Raw genomic sequence first — 25,005 nt, 5'->3', positions numbered from 1 at the left:
ATTTATAACAACGAATGTTAGTATCACCTTTTCTGTGCTCAAAAATAGTAGTCTACCCCACAGAAATTAGGAAAGTGAAGACTACAAAATATTAGAAGATTTTTTTTCTTTTAGTTGAGTGTTTTAAGAAAAGAAAATGGCAGCTTCTGGGTAACGTAACAGATTTTGACACGAAATATATTAATTGTAGTGACCCCAAGATGGCTTGGTAGCACTGTGCTTCGGGTACTAAAAAGATCCACAGACACCAAGGCCCTTGGACACCATAGAGCATAAGAGACTAAGGTTTCAATTTTCCTTTTTAATATTCATCAGTCTGCCCTATGAGCGTTTACTCTTAGTCTTCTCCAGGTAGTCTGTGTCCATTAAATTAGCAGAGGTACCTTTCCCAGAGGTGTTTTCTTATGCGGAGTTGGGAGAAATTCTTGAAGATTAATAAGGGTTCCTTAGTAAATATTAGGAGAATCATAGAAGGAGAGAGAGAGAGAACTCTGACTAGCATTCTTTAATCGTGAAGCCGCCCAAACCAGAAGTTTCTGCTCTTGGATCTTGGACTGCTGCTCCCTGACTATCCTTCAGGCTTAGTGACTCCCTCTTAGGAGTAAATAAATGAATATACACTTGGCCAACTATTTGAAAAAGGCTGCTGACACTTTGTCTAAGAAATCATGAGCTACAGGAGACCTGAGTTTAAAGGTCAGTTTGTATCTGACTCATTATTTGAAGAAAATGAATCACTCATTTGATTGACTCACTCAGCTCCATAGTCTGAAGTGTGGTATTGAAAGGGAGCATGGGGCAGCTTCATGCACATTGTGTACCTGAGTACTGCAATTGATAAGTCATTCTTCTCACCAAAATAGAAGCATATTTATTAAGTACCTAATTGTATACATGATTGGAAAACATTTAGAATATGTAGGCTAAATATTAAAATAAATTAGCACTTGTTAAAGTTTCAGGGAACAGATGAGACATCTATTATTATAAAAAGGGAGGAGGCTTGCTATGTATTAATTGTCAGGTTACCAAAGCTCTCGGTAAATTTGGTAGGAATGTTAAGAGAAGCTTCTCAGCACGTACTTGGTGTCTGGTTGAAAACTGGCTACTCTTTTTACTTGGGCACCAATGTGGTTATATTAGGCTGTTTTTAGTGATCCAAAGTTTTTTAAGTTTCAACCCTCTAGAATGTGACTCACAGCATCCTGATATTGTATACTTTTTTATAATCTGAGTCATGGATAGAGAAATTTATCATCTAGCACTGAATGAAAGAAAATAGGTTCAGGTGCATAGCCACACCTATGAGTATTATAGACAAAGATCAGATAAATTATTATTTCAAAAAATAGTAGTAGTTCTAAATTATTCATTTTAGCTTGATATAAAAGAGCGAGAAGGCAAAACAAAAATTAACATTCATCAAGTGCCAGTGTGGTATGTCAGGCACTTATATACTCAGTCACATATATATCCCCATTAAAGTTCACAGGAAGCCTAAAACAGCTAATGTTTCCATTTTGGTCAAGGAAGAAACCAAAGTTCAGAGGCTAAGATGGGGAGATTTGAATGAATATTCAGGTCTGCTAGCTTATGATTATTACATAAAATCACTTAGGCGCAAACTGAAAAATTTAAAAGTCAGGTAGGATTAAATGAAATGAGATGGCTTGTCTTTATTTCTTTTAGTTTAGATGTAATCTATATCTACAGGGGGAAAAATAAATTTACAAAATCTATTGCAGAAAGATGCTTGTATTCTATCAATCTTTTGATGGGGGCAGCAGACAGAGATAGATTGGGAAATGTGTATTAAGCAATATGTAAGTTCTGGGACATAATTTTCCTGAATCTTGCTGATTTTTGAAAGTTAGTTTTGAAATGTCTTATAACCTGTAAAATGTAAATGTTACTATACTATATAGTTTGTAGTAACACTGTAAAGCTATTAAGAATCATAAAATTCTTAGGAAAGCTGCTATAAAATAGATAGTTTATATTTCTGACCCTCATCTGTATAACTAAAGTACTTTGTTCTTACCTTAATTACTGCCCCATCATATTTCATCCTAATCACTTCTCTACTCTCTGGTATCTCTCCCAGAAGGTGGGTTCCTTCAAGACAGGGAGGAAGTCTCATTCATCATGGTATCCATAATACCCTGGACAGTGCCTGAAATATAACAAGTGCTCAGTAAATGTTTATTGAATAAACAACACAACAAAAGGATTCATCTTTTTGATTCTAACTTCCTCATTTCCAGAATGAGAAGATAGTAGTATTTTCTTAGATTGCTTAGCAGGAGTGTCATAAGTGCTCATATGCTGTTTACTGGAGAATGAGCCACAGATATAAAAGGTGTTAGTATGATGATTGCGAAGGGGGTAATTATTTTACATAATATAAAATTTTTATTCTGGCTAAAATATTTTTAAAAATCTAACCAATACATTTTAGGAAAGAAATGTAGGTGTTTTAGGTAATATGTAACTTAATCTCCATCTTTGGGCTCTTAGGATTGAAGAATCAGAGATGAGAACCATCTCTCACTAGGTGGCTCTCTTTCCCGTGAGTGGGCGGCCCCCTGGTTCAATGAGGGACGACAGAGGCATAGTACAGCTGCAGTCACCGTCACACCGCATCACAGTAGGTACTTGCAGCAGCAGGAAGGGCACAGTTCAGTTTCTATCTCGTTAATGATAATCTGTCTTTGGGACTTATTTCAAAGTAGCCGCCGGTACCTTCATTTCCTTCAAACTTACACACCACGTTCCAAATACATCGATCCAGTCCTTTAATAAGTGCCATCCCAGGGAAGGATCTTGAAAGTCTCTTCACCTAGTATGGAAGACAGCAAGAATCAGATACCGAAACCGAGCCAAACAAAAATAGTCCATTAAAATTCTAATTTTAACTATTCAATGAGGGCTATATTTCTGGAGGGTTTTATACCATTACACATCCTAAAGTATGTGGGTAAGCTGCTTAAAAGACTCGATAAAAATTGAAAATACGTTTTAACAAAACGTCAGACAATTCCTTCAAATCATTAGGATGACTTCTCCAGATACTTCTCACACATTCCATACTATTAACCCATTCCTTTATGACTTTTAGCCCCAATCTGACACAAAATACACATAACAGACATTCGGAAAGATTTGTTCTAATTAAAATCCTTTTCCTAGACACATTTCATCGGAACTTTGCGCCAGTTTCTAGGTTTTTCTTGATTTACTCAACGGTTTCCTCTCCGCCCCAAAAGACACAGAATAGCAAGTTCTAAAACACTGCAGACCTGTTGGAGAAGGAAGAAGTTTGAGAGGAGGGAGGAACTCGGCCTGTTTTTAATAATCAAGCGAGACTCCCATTGGGGGTGCCTCTGAGAGGGATGGCAGTCATTAGCGTCTCGCCACCTCCTCGGCTCTAAAAATGCTGTAAACTCATTCGTTAGCCTTCTAGTATGTGTTCCCACTCTCACTCCGGCCTTCTTACGGCAGGAGGTTGGCTCTGGAAGGCCGCGCTGGGAACTCCGAGGAGGCTCGGTAGCCGAGAGTGTGTGTGCGCGTGTGTGTGTGTGGTGGTGGTGGTGGGGGGGGGAGTGGAGAGATTTCTTTAAGGGGTCAACCCGCTGGGAAAAGTCTTGTCCTCGGCAGGAGAGGGATCGCGGCTGTCGTGTGCCGTTCTCCTCCCTCAGGGACCCCGTCCTAGCGGGATCCCGCCTCCCAGAGCCGGAGACAGTAGTGGGGAAACCCCTCGTCCGCCTTGCAGCTCTGCGCCGCCGCCCGCCAGCCTTCAGGCCCTGCATCTTCTTCGCAGGGCCCAGCCCTCTCCAAGCCCGGCAATAAGAGGAAATTATGGAGGTGGTTCCCGCTCTCAGGCGGGTGGAAAACCCACGGTGAATGCCTCGGGGTCTCCCCCAACGACGCGGGAAGGGGACAGGGAGGAGGAAATGAACTTCACTGCTTGGGAGAACTATCCGGATTCCCATTCTGGGAGAGGCCTTTAAGATATAAGGGAAACCGAGGGGAAACCCTGGGTACCTTCCCGGGAACCCACTTGCTAAGGGAGGGTCACCCGGTCAGCATACATTAGTTACTATGACAATACAACCAAAGCCTCCAGTTGCCATGGCAGCTGCTTATCCAATCCCATTGGTTTTCTCTCTCTTTCTTCCTGGGCTCCACCTCATCCCATCCAACAATCTCCCTGCGTGCAGGGGGAGGGACTGTAAAAAGGAGGGGGTCTTAGCGTCACTCTGGGCGCGAGGGAAGACAAGAGTCAGGGACTGGCGGGCGGAACTGTAGGAGGAAGGGGCGGCGTTTCCGGTAGGCAAAAAGTGGAGAAGTAGAACGGAGTGGAAAGACGGGGGGAAGACTTTGAGTGTAACCCCCGGTAGATTTGGGCTCGATGTTCCCAGTCAGGCTGGGGTTGCCCCCTCGCGCGGGAGGAGAGGGTTGGATTGTCCAGAAGCCACCAAGCGCCCTCAGCTGGCTGTTCAGCAGCCGCACAATAGCCGCACAACTAGCTGATCCCAAGAGGAAGCGCTACAGAGGGTCGGAAATCACCCGGAGGGACCGGCGCCGCTGAGATCTCGCGAGAGGGACCACACTTCCTTCCTCTGCTTCTCCCTCCTCTTTCCCCCGCCCCCTTCCCTTTACCCTCCCCCTCCCTCCTCCCGGGTCGGAGTGTCCCTGCGCCCCACGGGCCGGAGCAGCAGTGAGAGCAGCTTTCCCCGCTCCCTCCCTCTCGCCTCACTCACCCTCACCCCCACCCCCCGCCGAGCGAGGAGGAGCCGGAGGAGAGGAAGATGGCGGCGGCCGCCAGCACCCGCGGTGCCGCGGGGCCGCTCCGAGGAGCCTGAGAAACCCACAGAGGCTTCGCGGGAAGACGCGGCGGCGGAGGATGAGCCTGCAGAGCGCGCAGTATCTCCGGTGAGTGCCGAGGCCCGCCTCATACGTAGGGAGAGCTGGCCGAAGGTTGGGGCATGGAGCAACAGACACAGAGGTGGTATATCCGGGGTGGCGGGGGAGTTGCTGTGTCCTCTCCTTCCCCAAAAGGGAGGCGGGGGCTGCGAGACGATCGGCGGCAGGCGGCGGAGCGGGCATACACAGGGGTGCCTAGCCCCCGCGGGTCGGGCTGAGTTCCAGCGAAGCCGGCTGATCTTGGTGCGGGAAGGAGGTTAGGGAAGCGTGAGAATGTGCGCGCGCGCCCGTGGTCGCGGGCTCGCTGTGGGGGTGGGGGCGGGGGGGAGGCGCCCGGGGAGGCAGCAGCGACCCGAAGTGGAGGTGGGTGTGGAGTCTGATCTTGGTGGCGGGGGAAACGTGGTGTGCTGTGGGATTGGCTGGAGTGATGCATGATCAGAAGATGGGGTGGAAGTCTGCGCACCTGGGATGTGTGGTGGGGGAGGAAGCTGGGGAGGAGAGACCACAGGAAACTAGAGTTTGTTCTTCATTCTTGAGGTGGAAGTGCTGAGGAATAATGTCACCTGTAGTTAGTTGGCGGGGCGGGGGTGGGGACATAAAGAGTGAGAATGGTTGAGGAAGTGAGGAAAAAGGAAGGTACAATGGACTGGGTTGGGTTCACCGGTAGAAACTGGGTTAGAATCAGTGTAGTCGGGAGATACCATTCATTAAGAGTGCTATAAGGAACTTGTATGTTTGAGGTCGAGTGACGCAAGGGTACAGTGTGCTGGTATGAGATGGGGGTGGGGTGGCGATTGATAACACGTTTTAGGAGGGGAAGATGCAGACACGTTGGAAGTACATGATGGCGAGAGCATGTTGAATGAAAAGACACCAAGCTATTGTGCAGCCAGGACCGTTCCATGGAAGCTGAATTAAGAGCTCGGAGGTAGAGGTAAATGAGGGACACAATCCTGATGCCCGAGAGAAATAGAGCCTGAGACTAATTGGAGAGTTGTTACTGCTCGGAAAAGGGGAAGGCAGACCTTCAAACGGGTCCCTACTGCCTTTCAGGAGCAGAACTAAGAGGAGCAGGCTAATGGGAAGATGTTTTAAAAAGTGATTTCATACCTTGTGGAGGAGGAAATTGGATGGAGTAGAAGTTAGAAAAGAACAGAAAAGTCACTTTAGCTGTTTAGCAAAGTGAAACTATTGATGTGTGAGTGGGTCGCTACATGTATATTGCAAGGAAAGGTATGTAGTGATACATCTTGGTGGCTTTTCTACTTTTGAAAGAAGTGAGTTTTATTAAGCAGTGTGGGGAAGAGAGGATAATAAGATCTTTGAATTATGGTTGAATGCCTGAGTTTAACAGGGACAGGATTCACACAACATGCATACCCAATGACTATAGGGTAGTTAGAATATCTGTATACCGGGATCCTTTTTTTTTCTTTATCCGTTTATCATTTCATATATCAGATAAACAAATACAACCATGGTAAAGATCTACGGTAGATGCTGTAGAGGGGGGATATGGAAACTATCAGGACAGTCCTTAATTTTAAGGAATTTTGAGTTTAGTATACATTAGGCAAGTAAATACATAATAGCACAGAGTAAAAATGGTAAGTATCATAAAAGATGCCAGGTGTTATAAGAATCCGAAGGCAGGAGATTACCTTAGCATTTAGGGAGACTCAGGAAAAGCTTCCTTTGCTCATTTGCCTTTCATACACTCTTCACCAGTCCTTTTGTTGATCACCTATATGGAAGGCATTGTATTAGCTGCTGAGAATAGAAAACTAAGAACTCTACACTCCCCTTATAGAGTTTACATTCGTTAGTCTTCAAGGAGAAAATGACACTTAAAATGGACCTGAAGAATAAACAGTATTCTGACAGGTTTGGATTGCAAAAAAAGGGGATCCAAATGGAAGGAAACTGAGCAGAGATATGTAGGATAGGAAGGTTGGGGAACAGAGGAGATATTCATTCAGTCCAGTTACACAACAACGTGGGGCGATGCAGCTGGAAAAATATATAGCATTTTAGAGGTTATTAAGTTTGATTCCTTCTTTTTACGGATGAGGAAAGTATAGCCCAAAGAAGTTAAAATTGTTGAGGATCGGGTAGCTGGTGTGCGGAAGCTCTGTAACTCAAATGTAGGTCTATTAACTACAAATCAGCTGTACTGTGCAACATGTCTGGGTTCACCCATTCTTTATGCAAATAATGTGTTAAGAGCTTGCAATATTCTAAGCACTGAGGATATCGTGGAAAGCAAAATGAGCAGATTAATGTTTATCAGTTGGTGATGAGTACTAGGGGAAAAAAATAAAGCAACATAAAGATGGGTGGGCAGTTTTATACAGACAGAGCAATCAGGGAAAGTCTGCTATAAGGAGCCCATATTTGAGAGGGTCTTGATGATCATGATCTGTAGTTTATGGTTAAAATGAGTAGACAGTAGACAATCTAAGGTTTGTTTAGAACGGAATTCACAGTTCATATTTGTATATTAAGAAGATGAACCCATGTAGTGTAATTATCAGTTAAGCCCAGAAATAAGGTCACAGTGTCTGTGGAACTAGAAAGGTATGAAAAGCAGATTGTGACAATAGTGATATAATTTTAATGGGAAGATTAGTTGGTTTTAAGAGCCCTCTTTGTTAATATCTTGTATTTTGTAAGTCAGCATGGTCAGGAAGACATCATTAGGTGTGGAATTGATGGTGACAGTTGGAGATGAATTTTGTTCTTAGAAGAAGGGAGAAAACACAATGTTTGAATAACCTCTATTTTTCAGTTGAAAATTGAACAGGTAAAATTGAGCAGGCATAGGACCTGGAGTCCCTTTAGAGATTCCTGGGAGCCAATCTTACACATCTATCCTAAGTAAATAAGTCTTCATGGCTAATAGTGGTCTGGGACAAGTCTTTCTAATAAAGAAAGACTTACACCAGCCCCAGTTTCTCTCTTCTTTTTTTTTTTTAAAGATAATCGTATTTTAAGTCTGCTGTGGGGAGACCAGCGAATGTCTTTAGGAAAGCATTATGTTCACTTTGTTAGATGAAAGTGGAACTGTTAGTTTTTATAAACAGCTCAGGGTCGATGCTGGATATTACTGAATGAATGCAGTTGGGGGTATAGCAGTTGTTCTTTGCAACCTTGACTTCAGGAAGAGATTTCTTGCCTACCTTTGTCAGTGGTGTAGGACCATGACTGGGCAGTTTTTAAACTGCATGACTACAGATCTTACCTCATGTAGATGAAAATTAGTTTGTCTCAGCTGAATTAATTTGTTAAGGAGTAAGTGAGCTGGGGTGTCTGGTATTGAAATAGTGGGATGGTGGCAATCCAAGGAGCAAGGTGGCAGTTTAAGAGTAAGAAATGATGATATTAGGTAAGAAGCATCAGTAAGACAAAGAAAGAGAAGGAATTCAACATCAAGTGGACTGAATTAGTCTTGAGTTACAGAAATAGAGCAGAGGTAAAAGGAGAAAACCCATTCATTCTCTGTATGGGAAAGAAGGTGGTGACCTGGGCAAGGAAGGAGGATGAAACTTTTGTATTAGAAGGGAAATGTCATTAACACACACACACTGATAAGACTCCTATCTAGATGAATAAGTTTGAGAATACTTAGATTTTATAAAATAAGAAATGGTCTTAAATATGAGAGTTCTAGACTGACATTGGAAATTTATTACCCAATTTGAAAAAAAATTTACTATTTTCTCTTGATTTATGACAAAATGGAAATTTAAAAACTGACATTTCTGTTGAGAAAAAGAAAAGGGTGTATTGAATATAGTTCATTTGAAAAGGGTGGGAGAGGGTGAAGATAGGCCATAGATAAGATAGGAAGTGAGGTATAATTTCATGCTTTCATAGAATAGCATTTGAAAAAAATAGAAATATGGAAATTAACATATCAAAGTTAGAAAAACAGGGGTTGGGGAGGCACCGAAGTCCCACAGGGAAGACATCATCAAAGTTGTTTTAGAAGATGAGGAAGTAATCATAGCCATAGGGAATAGCAGTCAAACAGGTCAAATCCTGTTATAAAAGGTGACACAAGGGCCACTGAATGACATCTGCTGTCCTTGTGAGAACCAAACTATTTATACTCTGTACTTCCTCCAACTATCATCCTTTCTTCACTAGTCTCCTCTTTTTGTGTTTAATTTCTTTCTATGATGTAGGTTTTTCCACCTGAAGTAGATTCTTGGTATTAGTCAGGCCCCTTACAGGAAAGGTCTACAAATTGTCCCTTTAGTTAGAGCATTTTTTTGCATTATACCTCTTAGTGAAGAGGTTGCATTCTAGTGACACACTTCTTTGTCAGAAACTTTGTTTCCAGAGGTAGAATAATATAATAGCCACAAGGTTATTTTCTGAGGCAGAATAAAAATGGTTGTCATTTAAATACGAATTGAAATACCCAACATGCTGTAAGATAAAATATGTCCCTGTAAATCTTGGGACAGAGGGAGACAAAGGGAATCGAGGCTGTTAAAGCAAGCAGACCCTATTCTAGCCTGGGGAAAGGAACCGGGAAGTTGATGGGAGTGTTTAGGAGGAGTAGGTATGCAAAATAGGGTGATCTCCAGGTTCTGCTTATTGAAGCTGGCCTGGGTCTTTGCTGTCCCAGGAAATCCTATGGTATGTACCAATATTAATTCACATGTTCAAGAAGTCTTACCCCTGGCCCATTTGTCCCCCTCTCACCTCATTGTATAGGATTTAAAATAGCTTCGGTCCTAGAAAAGTAGCCAAACGTGGTTGATTTGCCAAACATAAAATTGTTTAAAAAAAATGACACTGCCTTGAGGATTATAAGGCTATTTTTTTGTTATAACGGTGTTAATAGCATTTTACCTGCTCGACTATTGACTGGCTAAATTATTTTGGCAGTTAATTTCTACTTCCCTTGCGGTTTCAGTTGGACTCAAAATGTATACTTCCTGTCTTAGCCTATGTTTCATTGCTTTTCTGATAGTGTTATGTTCTACCTTCATGGCAGAATAGGCAGTTCCTGTGTTTTTGTTTTGTTTTTTAAGCTATGTTGTATAGTAAGCTCTAGACAGACATGAGACGGTTTTGGAGCGTCAGGTGATTCAGCGTTTTACAAAGTTTGTTTTATAGTGGAGAAATATTATTTGCAGTCTCCAACGACATCCTAAATCCTGGCTAGCATTTCACATTTTTGTTATTGGTGGTGGCATGAATGAGTACCTGAAAGTTAAGCTGGGTTAGTTTAACTGATCTCGTTCAGAAAATAAATTATTAAGCAGATCTCTTTCAGATAGTGGATTATTTGTCTGTATGTGGGTATTTTGGCAGATGGTCATCACCTATTGCCATTTAATTTTATAATCAAGCTGTATTTTAATTTAGTGGCTTAATTATTGTGGATAGACTTATCAATGGTCTAGGAGATTGTAACTAAGAAGACTTAATCAGTAGTTGTAGGACGACAATACAGGGATAGAGTTTTGGCAAACATGTCACATGGTAAGTGAGAACTTATAACCAGTTCCTTTCTCCTTAGCATGTAAGTGGAGCTGCTTAAGAAGGTTGTTTTCACCCGCCCTTAAACCCAATTTTTACTCAGTGGGGAGAGTAAGTGACTACTGATTGTTTAAGAAAACTTTAGGAGTGTCAGGTAGACTAGCAATTTTGTTTGTTTCCTTCTCTGCTTCGTTTAGAACAAAGTTTCTTAACCTTGGCACATACTGACATTTTGCGCCAGATAACACTTTGTTGTGGGGAACAGTCCTTTGCATCGTAGGATGTTTATTTAGCAGCATCCCTGGCCTCTACCCACTAGATGCCAGCGTCATTCTTCCCCCTTTGTGACAACCAAAAATTTTCTCACACATTGCCAAATGTTCCTTGTGGAAACAGATTCACTTTCAGTTGAGAACCATTGATTTAGAAAATATATAGGAAGATATATATGCATAGCATAGGTTCATTTTCTTTTTTCCTTTAAGCCACAGATTACTTCTTAGGCTTTTCTTATCAGTTTCCTCCTAGGTAGTAATAGGCTAATTACCATGTATAGACTTTACCCATAAAAACTTGTACATGTTTAAATGTATTTTAAATCTGTGTTTTATTTAACTGGCAATTATTGAATACTTATATATGCGGAACACAATTATAAGGGCTTTGCCAATGGGAAACTTAAAGATACTGAAGAAAAACATTTAAGTAACTAATAGCAAGTGAACTGGTAAATGCCGTTAGAGAAACAGAAGTTCTGTGTAAATACAGGAAAGAAAATCTTTATTCCAACAGAGGTGGAAGTGGGTGAGGAAGGTGTCTTGGAGGAGGTGAGATTTGACCTGGGTTTTGGAGGGTGGATGGGAATTTTAAAAGTGAATATTGGGCAAATTGATATTTCAGACAGGAGGAACATCTTACAACTCCTTTACTCCAAATACATTTTTAAAAATTTCATTCAGTCCCATTTACTACATTATGGCCAAGCCTTACTAAGTCTTTTTTTAAGATAAGGTATGTTATGGACAGAGAAGTAGAGATATGAAAGTGATACTTCTGAAGACCTGATGGCTGGTGTAGGTGTCAAAAACAGAAAAGCAGTTCGGGCTGATGGAGTCCTGCCAAACCCCTCCCTGTACCTGTGCCCTCAGTTGCGCACCGCTCCTCCAGAACCTTCTTTCCGTTGTGCTGTCTCTCTCCTTTCAGTCTTCTTTATTATTCCCTTTACTAGCCTTACTTTTTCAGGACTAACCTCAGTTTTCTCTTAAAAATTCTTTCCCGTTCCTGTTTTCCCTTTAAGCTCTGCCCTTCCTCTTTTTCCTTAGCACTTTATTGGAATTGATATTTCCAAGGATGCCAAAGACCTAAGGGCCAGATTTATCACTGGTGGTTTTCCTTTCTCTCTTATGTTTTTCATGCATTTGTTTTCCTTTTTCTCATATCTATCCATTCATCCTACCAATAAACATTCATTTTGGGCCAATGTACATCCAGGTCCCTGGGAATAAAGTAGTTTTACCAGGCCCACAGGTGGGTATGTAATTCCCACATGGTTCATAGCTGCTGTGATACATATGCAGGCGCCTTATGGGAGGGTCTTGAGCTCCGTCTTTTGTTTTTAGCACTGAGAGTGTGACTCTGATTACTCCGCTGCTTATTTTGTTTTTCTGGTCCACCTTACCTCACCAGTGGCAAAAAGGAAGGCATCGCCCTCGTCCACTGTTTTCTCTTTTTTCAACATTACTTTTCCTCAGAAATCACATTCATCTGTTGGACTTTAGCAGTCACCATATCACTATGTGAACATCTATCATGCATCCTCAATATAAACCATTGTAGTAGGTCCTGGGGAGACAATTTCGTGTACGATATCATACCTGCCATTCAGAGACTTTATGAACTTTTTAATAGGTTTAAACTATTAAAAAATATGTTGATTTTATAAACATAAAATGATACATTACCAAGCATAGTTAAATATGGTGATTTAGAACACAGTCTGGGGCAGAATTGCCTGGATCTAGATCACAGCTTTACTACTTACTAGCCCTGTTACCTTGGGCAAGCTACTTAAGCTTTCTGTGCCTCAGTTTCCACATCCGAAAGGTGGGGATAATAGTATCTATCCCATAGATCAAGTGAGTTAATGTGAAAGGTGCTTGGAATGGTTCCGTCACATAGTAAGCACTGTATGAGTTTTAGCTGTGTGTAATGTCTGAAGGTTAGCCTCTGGCGCTGACTACTCTGATAGTTTTGCAGCTCTGCCTTCTGCACATTACTAATTATAGAAGTCTTTCTCTCATAACAAACTCAGTACTCTTAGAAGTAAGCTCAATCTTTGCTCTTCTCACCCCGTTCCTCCTCTTCTCTCATTTTCCTCAGCAGTGTTGCTATTCTTCCCATGCAGATTTAAAACCTTGCAGTCATTTTTGATTCTTCCGGTGTTCTTCACCCTCTTCCACACATACATTCACCCTCTTCCACACATACACCATATTGGAAGTGTTACCTTACTGCCGCATCGTTTGCACTTCTAGTGCTGTCAGCTTCATACCCATACTGTGGATATGGTCTTCCAGCTGCTACCTTGCCTGCAGTTCTCACAAGGAGCAACAAGAAAACATTGACTTTGAGCTTTTCAACACTGCCCACTGCTTTCTCTGTTTCTGAACTAACATTATCTCTGGGTCTTAATTTCTTTCTCTTTAAAATGGAACACCGATCTCACAAAATTGCTGTCAGTGTTAAACAAAATAACAAAGGATTACACGTTTAACAAGTTCTGGTTCTTCAACTCCCTAGTAGTACCTGTTCCCCTGCCAATTCGTCTTTGTAGTGCTTTTATATTAATATTCCTGAAAAGCCTTTGTGTATGACTACCCTTGCTGTAACTCCTTAGTTTGGCCCTACATTTCCATGACATGACCCTTATCTCCTTGTGCCACATATCTCCTTACCTTTTGATGGGAACCAACTGCCCAGCCAGAGTCACCTCTTCACGGCCTTCTGAACGTGGTTGATCCATTCCTGCTTTATTCTCACTTCCCAGGTCATTTCCCCTAGAGGAAGTACCACCCTCCACGATCTTGCTCTACTTTTCACCTTCTCTGTGATGACTTCTTGTCCACCCCAGTGACTTCTGCATTCTTTAAACTTCGTAGAATTTCCTGGCTCTTAGTCATTTGATATTTAAAATTTCTTAAAGTTGTAATGATCTCTTTGACATAAGTGAATTATCTCTGCAGCTAGACTAAATATGGTAGAGACCATGTCTCAGCCTTTTTTAAATGTACAGTCTATATAATATGTGTTAAATAAAATTTTCATGCTTTTGTTTTCTGCAAAGCATTTAGGGAGTACTTACAAATACTAGTGCTAGGTTCTGAGAATATAAACACAAATGAACTGATTGTTCCTTAGGATAGTGGTCTCCTGGGGGAAATGGCTGTTGCACATGTATTTCAATATAATATAGTAAATACTATGGTAAATGTTTTAATTTCATTTTATTTAAAGGATGCAATATACTCAAAATAGTGGAACTTTTGCTGTCTGGGGAGTTCAGAGAAAGCTTCTGGAGTTGAACCCCTGAGCTCAGTTTTAAAGGATGAGTGGGATTAGACAGGTGAAAAAAAAAAGGGGAAGAACGTAACAGGAAGAGGAACAAAATGCATAAATGCCTGGGCTAGTGTGTTTGAGGAACTCTGAAAAGGTTTGGTTTTAGGAATGAGAGTCTGGTTGATGTAAACATCCTGATCAGATCAGACTGGCAGTCAGGTGATGTCATAAATTAAAGAGATTTTGATTAGTTACTATCTCATTCTGTGTTTCCTTTGGGAGTCTGAGGTTCTCTTTCTACAGACCTGATCGTTAATCTTATGGGAGCAATTTATGTTGGAACGGCTGATGTTGATTGTACGGGTTCCTACTGGAATAGGGAGGTGTAAGAGAAGATAGATAATGCCTACAGTACTTACTTGGAGGTACCTAAAGATTTAAATTTCATTTCCTTTGAAAGTAGCTTCATCTTAGGCAAAACTTAGTTATTTGGAACATTATTAAATTATTATGTAGAAGATGAGAGTTTTAGTGCATACATGTAATTCCGGAAATACCTTTGAGTTGATAGGACTTACAGAATCCTCACCTGTTACAATCAGACATAGAACAGAGGTGGAGGTGAGGGAAGGAGGAGTTCTGTAGCATTGGGGGGAATTAAGGACATTATGTGATGTCTTTCCAGATTTAACTTTTTCAAGCCTGTAATGAAGAAAAAAATATGGCAGCCCCTTTTTGATTAACATTTTGTTTTCACAGTTCTTGATGGAATTTTTCCTTCTGTAGTGTATCTTAAGTAACAAGTGTGATTCTAAAATCTTTCATATTTAAAGAACTGTTGTGTTGATGCATTAAAATCCTTAGTCTATTTCCTAAAACTCCATTAGTTAACCAGCCACATAAGTTGAGTCCCATTTTTGCCCTCCTTTTTCCAAAGGCCTAGTATTTCACTACAATGTTAGTTGGAATATACGGTATATTAGAATATGTTTTACTTATTCTTAGAAAGATCATGAATTATTATTTAGTTTTTCATCAGGTGACAACATAACCAAATTTTCTTTGAGATACTATGCAGTGATAACAGTAAGATAATCAAAGTAAAATGCAATTGGAAGATGATATTCAAAGAAGAAATGAGTTAAAGTTATGCTTACTTGAAAAAATTATTTTTTATTGCTGGTGGAAAAGATAAAAAGTATAGTGTTAAGAAAACCACCACAGACAGGATGCATTTGAACATAAAAGGTACGTAGGGCATCTGCAAAATTTTCCACATGTGCACATGTACAGTTCGAGTAAGATATTTTAAAGTTTTTTTTTGTATTTTAATATCTAATTCTATAGAATACATATTTCCTAAATTCTGCTCAGTTTAAATAACCAAAATAATCATATTATTTGTATGAAATAATAATAATTTTTTTCTTGCTTTGTTTCATTTTTAATGAGCAGGACTCAGATGTTAAGGCATATTGGTCATAAATTCAGGTTTATAAAAGGGGAGGAAAAGAAAATGTTAACACATTAATCTCCTTCTAATTTATAAAAATATTAATTCCGTTGTCTGTAAACTCAAAAGATGGGTCTTTTCCGCTTCCTAAGAAAGAAGCATGTTGTAATAAGTTGAATGAGCAAGGCCTTTCAATTAAAATTGGTCTAACTTGGAATTAGATTGTCCTGAGGTCAGATCCTAGCACTGCTATGAATAACAATGTGACCTTGAACCTCCCTAGTTTTAGTTTCCCTCTCTGTTTTCCTATTTGTAAAATAACAATGATAGAATTATTGGGAGAATTCCGTGAGAAGATGTACATATAAGACCCAGCATAGTTCCAGGTGGGTAAAGAGCCTAATTTACGCATTAATTGATTTTCTGCTTTTCTGCTTGTATCAATATTTAACTTACAAACTTGCTAATGTAGTCTTCAAATGGGTGGGAGCAACTGTGCCTTAAATAGCTTTCTGGTAGTGGAGGGGTCTTTACTATGAAGTGATCTACTTTATTCCTCAGAGCTACATTTTACATTTCACTAGTGCTTTATACTTTCAAAACTATATATATATATATATATATATATATATATATATATATATATAAAATTGTCTTCTTAAGCTTTCATTTACAGTAACCTTGTATAACTGGATTAACATTTTATAGAGAAGGAAAATGCGACTCAAGGTACCTAGTTAGTGTCAGAATTGGAACTGGCTTTAATCTGCTCCCTCTTTGTCCACTGTACACACTTGGGCATTGCTCTTAAAAATGAAAACTTTCCCTTTTGGTATTTGCATTTGTCATTGATGCTGTCAGGTAGTGCAATATATATAGTTTGCATGGTTCACAATTAGTGGTTGCAGATTTCTGTATTAAAAAGATATTTCTTAAACGTTGCTTGAATTTTTTAAAATTTCAAGTGCTAATGTAGAACTGGTTCTTGCCACTTTTGGCATTTAGGAAAGTAATACATACTTGTTTCAAACAAAATAAAACTCAGAAAATTGTAAGGAGCAATCATATGACAGTGAAAGAGTGCTGATTATTGCTGGGGAAACAGGCATAAATCTTGAGTGTTCCAGGCACACAGAAACTTTTGGCCACCCTATCATCCACGGATGTGTAGCCTTCCATTTATTTTTTATATGTATATTAACATATTCATATACTTGTACATGCATATGTATGCATATAATTTAAAAACTGAAATCGATATATATAATCATGGTTTTGTAATTTTGTTCTGCTTAACATTTTATCATTATATATCTGCAGCATCCTTGGAAAAGCAGCATACCGTTCTGTTGCATGGGAGTACCGTAATTTTCTAAACTGACTTCCTAACAAGGAAACTTTATATTGTTTCCAATACTTTATTAATATGAAAAGAAAATGCTATAATGAACATCCTTGTACACACATACCCTTGTATATACTTATTTGACTGATAGAGTATGCACATTTAAAAATCTTTGTTAAGTGTGATAGGCAGAATAATAAGGCCTCCCAAAAAGATGTCTACATCCTGATCCCTGGAACCTATGAATATATTACTGTACATGGCAAGGAGGAATTAAGGTTGCTCATCAGCTGACTGTAAAATGAAGAGATTATCCTGGATTATTTGGTAGGCCCAGTGTAATCACAAGGATCCTATAAGTGTAGAAGAGGGAGGTAGAAAAATCAGAACAATAGAGACAGCATCTTGCTGGAGTGGGAGAGTGTCACAAGCCAAAGAATGCAGACAGCCTCTAGAACCAGGAAGAGACAAAACAACAACAACAACAACAACAACAACAACGGATTCTTCGCAGAGCCTCCGGAAAGCAACACAGGCGTGGTCACACCTTGATCTGGAGTTACTACCATTCATCTTAAATTGTTACCAGTTTCTGAAAATTAAGTATAGAAAAATTGGGATTGCCTTTTCCGTATTGACCTGGCAGAGCTATCACATGAGATGTTCAAGCGCCAGCTTCTGACCTCAAGGAATAAATATCATTCTGCATGTACGAACTTTAAATTTTAGAGAATAAATTGCTTCAAAAGGAAAAAACAGTGTGACTTTTTTAAAGTAACAAATAACTAAAGCTTTTGTACGTGGCCTGACATCTTTGAATTTACCACTTTCCAAATTCTTAAGCACAGTTACCTGAAATAGAGAAAGACTGTGATTAACTCAAATAAAGGAACAGCCTTCCTCTACTTAACCTTACAGTCTCAACTTCTTCTTTTTGTGTGACTTCACACTGTCTTTGAAAAGTTTCTTTTTCCAAAAAGTCTTTGCATCAACCTAAAATTTTGTCGGGGAGATGACTGGATATTTCTCTTTATTCTCAGTACTCTTTCTTTGGTCACGTTACTTTGTGTTTGTCCACTATTCTGTTTTCCCATTAGCATATAAGGAAAAGGCTTTCTCACTTATTTTGGTACAACTTTAGAGCAATACCGACACTCAGTAAACATTGAGTAGTAACGTATGAGATAATACTAATTGCAAACATTTTGAATTACATGAATTCTCAGTCAGAATGCTTGACGTATCTCAGTCTTCAAGAACTGGTGAAGTCTGAATACTTACTAGTATTAGCCTCCATTGTGATGTAAACAAAACCAAGCCCACTTAGGCAATGAAAAGTAACAAAAATTGTCCTTTTCTTTTTAAAAAGTTTTAATAGATTATGTAGGTTTGAGGGTGGGAGAATAAGAGGAATATATCTGTTAGGTTCTTAGTTGTGAGAAACAAACAACTGGCTCATTTAAGCAGGAGGGGTCTAGAGACCTAGGCTCAGCAGCTGTGTTTCTTTCCTGTTGCTGTTGCGGCAAATTACTATGAATTTGGTGGCTTAAAACAATGCAGATTTATTAGCTTATAGTTCTGGAGGTCAGAAATTTGAAATGGGTTCCACCAGGTTAAAATCTAGGTTTCATTCTTCCCGGGGGTTCTAGGAGAGAATCCATCTCCTTGACTCTTCTAGCTTTTGAGCTGCTCGCATTCCTTGGCACATGGCCCTCTCCCATCTTCAAAACCAGTAATCGCATTGTTATACCCTCTGCCTCCTTCATCACATCTCCTGCTCTGACCTCCTGCCTCTTCTCTCTTCTACTTAGAAGGATCCCAGTGATTACATTGGGCACACCTAGTTAATCCAGGATAATCTCTTCTCAAAATCCTTAACAATCACATCTGATATCATCACATTAGTCCCTGCTACAATCAAAGGTAACATATTTACAGTCTGCGGGGATTAGGATGTATGGGCGGCGTTAGGAGGCCATTGTTCTGCTTCCCACAACAGCTACGCTGCCTGGACCATACAACCTTAAAATTCAGCCTACGGAGACACTGCTGTGAAGGACCTTGATCCTATCTGTAACTTGTATCCCAGACCCACCTTTGACACCACTCATGATGGACCACTGATATTGGAAATTAGGCATAGTTGCTGCCAATATCCAGGATGGGTTCACCACAGTTCCCTCTTTCTCTCCCTAGCTGCCATTATAGTGTGATTTATTGATATAGAGTCTGATTCATGTGTCTATACCCTGGCTGCAAGAGAAACTGGTGAATCTATAATGGAAAGTAGGTTCTGCCTTATAAATTGGGGTATTTCTTGAAAATGAGGGAATTCAGATGCTGGGCTTCAAAGAATGCCAACCAGAAAAAGCACATAAGTACAGTTGAGAGTCATTGGTAAGAGGATTCAGCTCAGTTGATAAACTATGTGCCAGAGATGCACAGATGAATGAGATACTTCTGTTCTCTGCTTCTGTTCTCGTGCCAGCCAGCGCAGGAGTGGAAAGCCATGTTCATGTGCCAGTATCTTAACATAAATCACAGTTTAGGTTTGAATGTGTGAATTATTGAAAATTGAGGTCTGTTATACATCATGGAATAATGAATAGAAGAAGTTTAGACTCGAATTCTGATACACCTGGGTTTGAATCCGGTTCTGGCATTTACTCTCTTTGTGATCTTGGGCAAGTTTCCTTAAAATCCTTGAGGCTTCGTTTCTTCATTTGTAAAATTGGATAAATAGTCGTTATTTTGAGTTGCTATGAAAATTAAATCAGGAATAGTTTATGAACCATTTGTCATTTAGTAGACCCCCAATAATTAGTAGTTGTCTTCTCTATGTGTTTACGTTAAATTTCACTTCCTTTGGGGACTTTCTTTCCTTTTAAAAGTGTACGGTATTTAAACAAGCCCCTTGTGGCATTCATGAGACTCTGTTTTCATCCTTTTGTATTTTTTCTACACTGAATCTTTCTCATAAAGTCATTTATCCCATCCCATCCCATAAAAAACATGAGTTTTATTTGAAAAACTCTTCGACCCTCATATCTCCCTCCAGCTACTGCTTCTCTTTTTTAGATAAAGATATCTAAACTCAGTTTCAGTCTCAGCTTCTCTCCTCTTGTCTACTGAAGTTATTCCTTGAGGCTTATGCCCTCAGTTCTCCAGCAAAATTATCCGTAAGAGCCTCAGTGACTTCCACACTACTAAAGCCAATGCTCAGTTCTCAGGCTTTATTTGGCTTGATGCATCAGCGGCATTTGTGATGCTGCCTTCTTTCTTGAACCTCTTTCTTTATTTGGCTTCCAGGACACCACACCTCTGGCCATTAGTTTTTAGTCTGTGCTATTCCCTTCTCATCTCTAGCCTCCACATACTGATGATCCCAAATGAGTATCTATAGTCCAAACCTTTCCTTTAAACCCCAGACTCTTTTAACTGCCAGTTACATTCACTTGGAGGCATAATAATTGCCTCCACCTTATCATCAGTATAAAAAATAATAGCAAGCGCTTGTATAACACCATGTGCCAACCACTGTTGTCACAAAGTGGACTCTTTTCCCTATACCTGCTTGTATTGTCTTCCTCTTATTGGTAAATGGCAAATCCACTAGTCCAGCTGCTTAGGCTGAAAACCCTGAATCATTTTTGATTCTTTTCCCTTTTTTTCACCCAACAAATGTGTTTGGTCAGAGTCCGATCCCATCTTACCATTTCCACTGTTACCTACTGGTCAAAGCCAGTCAATTCTGAACATCACAGCCAGGTAAAACCTGTTAAAATCTAGGTTAGATCATTGTCACCTCTGCTCAAAATCTCTAAAAGTTTCCCACCTCTCAGACCATTTAGGTCATGTTGGATAACTCAGTCATCCCATGGCTCAGCCTGACCTGAATGGTCCAAGACAGCCGTACTCAGGTGTCTAGATCCTCAATTGTCTGGATGGCTGTGAAAGGTGGGGAAACTGGCTCTTCTTTCTAAGTGATCTGTCATCCTCGGCTTTATAACATGGGATGGTATTACAGAAGGGCCAGCCCAAATGCATAGGTGTTCATTAGGCCTCTGTTTTTACCACATTTGCTGAAGTGCCGCTTGGCCAGTCAGTCACGTGGCCGAGCCCAGGGACAGTGTGTGAAGGGAGTTCTCAGGGTTGCAGTGGCTGCCAGGAGGTGTTGTGATTCATTGAGGGCCACTAATATAACAATCTTTATAGATCCTCTATGATATGGCTCAGGTTTAATTCGTTAAATTATTTGATTATAATATAGCACCACTTTTCTTTGGATAGATAGGAAAATAATAAAACAAGAACCTGACTAGATAAAACTGATGTCTGAAAGTATGGGCTAAATAATGGTTCTTTGTTGGAAAAATCAGATTTGACTTGGGTATAGTATCTTTTATTTTTAAATTTCAGAGACCACCTAGGAGTAGAGAATATTATATGTACCCTAATAATTTAGTTTCTTTGATTTAGTTAAATCAGACAGCATCTTAAATATTGTCGTCAGTCGTTTGTGTTAACTTGTCCATCTCTCCTGTTTCCCCCCTACTCCAAACTTGAGAAGTCGTGCTTTATAGTCCCTAGCCTAAGTTCGTGTGGCGTTTTGCCTTATATAAAAGACTGGATGCTATTTTTCTCCAATCGAACTTTTGTTCCCTGGCAGCTCTCAAAGGAGATAGTCATACTTTGGTTTTCTCCATACCAGCTCTGTCTTATGTTGTTCCTATGTCAGTTATTTTTCTCTTATCTTATAATTTTCAATACGTCTGGTCTGTTATTACATTAACACTTGGTCTGTTTTTATATTTACAGTCATTTTAAGTCTAGTATCTAATCACAGTTTTGTTTTCCTTTTTTTATGTGTGGAAGTCTGTTAAGCTGCTTCTACCGTTCTAAGTATGTGCAAGCATTGATTACTTCATATATGTCTTCAAGGGTAGTCTTACCCAACCATTCATTGAGATACTAATTTTATTTAAAAATGCTTTTTTATTTTCCCTCTCTATTACCTGTAAGGTATTTAGTTATTCATTTTTACTGCATTAAATAAATGGTTTATATTCTTACATTTTATTTATTTCAGGAAGATACAAGGGTTGTTGGCAAAGAATGCATTTTTTAAAAAAGGCATTGGGGTCCAATTGGGTTAAAAAGCATTGTTCTAGCATACCTCATCTAATGTAAAAGTTGAGGTGAGTGGAAATAGCCTTCCAGTTGTTGGTGGCTTAATCTAAATTACTTATTTAACTCACTTGGGTTGTTGAAATTACCCATGTTCTATTTGAGGTTTCAGATTTTGTATTTTTGTAGAATTACATAGTATATTGTATATAATATATAGATCCCAATGTGCAGAAAACAAAATCTGAATTTCCAAGTATATGATCATAGACTTCTTTAATTGATTATAAAATGATAGATTTTTTGAATTTAAAAGGAAGCGTGTTGATCCTAGTTTGTGTTAATTAACTTGTCTACCAAATTGTTTTCCTGAAAGGCTTTTTAAACTATTGTAAGTTTCAAGAAACCTTGAACTTTTAGGGTCTTGGCCTTTTGAGAGACTGTTTAGTCCAAATTAACATAAGCTTATTTGAGCGACTTGGAGTCTTGCAGGGCACTGTCAGGCACTGAGTATGCAAGGTTGACTAAGATAGTCTCTGGTGGCAGAAATGTGTGACAGGTAACTTCATCATGGTGCTATGAGTGCTATAATAGAAGTTGGCATTAAGATGCACTGAAGCGCTTGGCCAAGCCTAGGCCCCCTTACAGGAGTTGCTGGGTCTTGAACTGAAAGATGGGGTTAACCAGACAAGGAGGGAAGAGGGCGGTCATTCCAGGGTGAGTGAAAAAGCATGCCTAAGATACTGAGGGGAAAAATAGCAAGGAACTAAAAGTAATGTAGTTTTATTGGGTCAGAAAATATAAAGTGATAAGCTGTGGAACCTTACGATCTATGCTCAGGAGCTTGGTTGGGTTTTATCATGAATCATTTTCTATCAGTCTTTTTCACTAAAGTACAACTAAAGTCAGGCTGTTCCGTACATGCTTTGGAAGTATGGAGCTAAAGTCCATGTGGAGCTCCTGCATGTTTGGAATTTCTCTTACAACTGGCATTTATTGTTTAAAATTACGAATAATTTTGTCTTTCATTCTAAAATTAGTGTGAGTTCTTAGCTTCAGTTTCCTTATTTAGAGAATGAGGATAATAGCACTTATACCTTAGACTCGTTGGAAAGAGTGATAATAACTATAATGGTGATAATGATGACAGTGACAGTAGTAGCTAACATCGTTTTGAGGGCTTAGTTCTCAGTGCTTTATTTCTGTTACCTCATTTACTCCTCAAAACATCTCAGTGAATAACGAAACTGGGGCGTAGAGAAGTGATTTTCTGAAGGTTACACGCACCCATAGTAAGTGGTGGAGTTTGGCTTGAACACAGGCAGTCTAAATACAAGACATATTGTACTCTCATTGTACTCCCATTCTATGTGTAGAACATGTAGCATAGAATCTACATAATAATTATAAAGGGAAATAGTTATCAGTAGCCAATAATAATTACTTAACTTACTTTGTCTAAATCTTTGAATTAAATTGATGTCCTTAAGAAACCGAGCTAGGTTTTTCCTGTGGCTTGACTTACTCACATTGGACGCAGACAGTGTGACACCCGAGCCCATGCTTCTAACCACTACTTTCTCCTTCCTTGTGGGTCTGTCTTCACATTAGATTTTAAATCCATGACAAAGACCATGTCTTTCTTGTCGTCATTGTATAGTCAGTTCTTAATGCTATCTCTAGCCCATAGAAATAACCGGATCATTGCTCGGTGAGTGAAGATCCTAAAACCTGGCATTATCAGCCCATCTTAGGATTTAAGCAGTCCAGTTTAGACCGACCATATGCTCCTGTGTTCTTAAAAGGCACATTCACCTTGGTGCTGCAAGAACCATGCTGGTATCTGTTTATTCTGTAGAGATCACTGAGCTTTCCGACAGAGAGGGAGAGTGGGTTAGCATTTTTATGTAAAACTAGACTGCTAGAAATACACAAAACAGAATTTTAAAATGTGTTTTCTAAGAAACTACAAAAAAGAAAAAAGCTTCGATATTTTCTCTGCTTCAGTAAATCATTTCAAATAAAGAGAAAATAATTTTCTTCATGGGGTTCTCTGTTATTGTGGGTTAACTCATATTTTCCTCCTCTCCTCTATCTAGAATGTCTTAAACCATTCTACCTTATGAAAAATTGGATGTTCTTGCAGATAGTCATTGTGGGAGCAAACATTTCATTTAAGTCCCAGATGAGGACCGGAAACTTGAAATCAGAGGAGCATCTGAAATCAAGTAATATTAGGTAGGATAAAAATTACAAGGGATTTCTACATGTTTGTTTTCCTTTTGGAGATGTATGTTAAAGTATTCATATTCTGTGAGCACTAATAGAAGAATTAGAAACTTTCTGAAGCATTTCATATTAGCCTTGGGAGAAGGGAATGCTAAAGATTTTTTTACTTACATTGCTTCATGAGAACTTTGGGATATATTTACTTTGTCATGACTATTTATATCTTATAGTCCAAGGAAAGTTTTAAAATATTTACTAAATTAAAGAAATGTGTATGTTTATATGTTTGTCTGAATGTTTATGATAAGCATAGGGACATGGATCTAATTTATGGAGTATCCTTTAGAATGAAAATTCCTGTGTTTTGAGTAACATGTGTAGCAGTGTTTTTGAGTACAGGGAGCATCAGGTCTTGTATGTCAGCATGTGCACTGTTGAGCCTCCTAGGTGCCTATAAATAGGTACGTGATAGTGTGCTAGAGAAGCCCTTTCTAATGTTAGTAACTCTTGTCACAGCAACTTGTATCAGTTATAATGACAGAATATATGAAGGTGTTCGATCTCAGAGATGTGGCTTTCAAATGAAAAATGATAGTTGCTGCTACCACTTGATACCATGACAATGACACGTACAACCAGGACATTTCTCCACTCTGCACTACACCCTGCACTACTCCCAAATTCTCCTAGCACATTTCTATCTAACCTTAACCTCCCTCTGATTCATCTCACCTCTTTTTCAAAGCCAGTCTCGCTTGCGTCCTGCATTGTTAATCACATTCTCATGTCTTTCCATCTCTTCTGGGACCGTGCTCTATCAGGTTTGTTCTCACTTTCTTATGTCTTCAACCTACTCCTTTCTCCTAGCTTTTCT

General features: G+C 39.5%; 2 protein-coding genes across 16 annotated transcripts in view; one reads left to right on the top strand and one right to left on the bottom strand.

Moving 5' to 3' along the window:
• The window catches only part of NMNAT2 (nicotinamide nucleotide adenylyltransferase 2), a 134,547-nt gene extending 129,660 nt beyond the window's left edge, over positions 1 to 4,887 (bottom strand). Inside the window, exons 1-3 of one of the 6 annotated variants that reach the window (XM_036234533.1) lie at positions 4,764 to 4,887; positions 2,764 to 2,839; positions 2,042 to 2,173 (exon numbers count right to left, since the gene is read on the bottom strand). In XM_036234533.1, the coding sequence (XP_036090426.1) occupies positions 2,042 to 2,140 (99 nt within the window). In that variant the 5' untranslated portion in view covers positions 2,141 to 2,173; positions 2,764 to 2,839; positions 4,764 to 4,887. Of the gene's footprint in view, positions 1 to 2,041; positions 2,840 to 3,299; positions 4,227 to 4,763 lie in introns of those variants that run through there. The other 5 variants (XM_036234532.1, XM_036234531.1, XM_036234534.1 and 2 more) reach the window with 5 other exon arrangements.
• The window catches only part of SMG7 (SMG7 nonsense mediated mRNA decay factor), a 61,048-nt gene continuing 40,663 nt past the window's right edge, over positions 4,621 to 25,005 (top strand). For 4 of the 10 annotated variants that reach the window (XM_016145579.2, XM_016145575.2, XM_016145577.2 and 1 more), the window contains exon 1: positions 4,797 to 4,935. In XM_016145579.2, the coding sequence (XP_016001065.1) occupies positions 4,907 to 4,935 (29 nt within the window). In that variant the 5' untranslated portion in view covers positions 4,797 to 4,906. Of the gene's footprint in view, positions 4,936 to 24,001; positions 24,141 to 25,005 lie in introns of those variants that run through there. The other 6 variants (XM_036234526.1, XM_016145570.2, XM_016145572.2 and 3 more) reach the window with 5 other exon arrangements.

The sequence above is a fragment of the Rousettus aegyptiacus genome, unplaced genomic scaffold (genome assembly GCF_014176215.1).
Source record: "Rousettus aegyptiacus isolate mRouAeg1 unplaced genomic scaffold, mRouAeg1.p scaffold_m13_p_17, whole genome shotgun sequence".
NCBI lineage: Eukaryota > Metazoa > Chordata > Mammalia > Chiroptera > Pteropodidae > Rousettus > Rousettus aegyptiacus.
The sequence above is the reverse complement of the archived record's forward strand: the minus strand, read 5'-3'. Positions and strand labels throughout refer to the sequence as shown.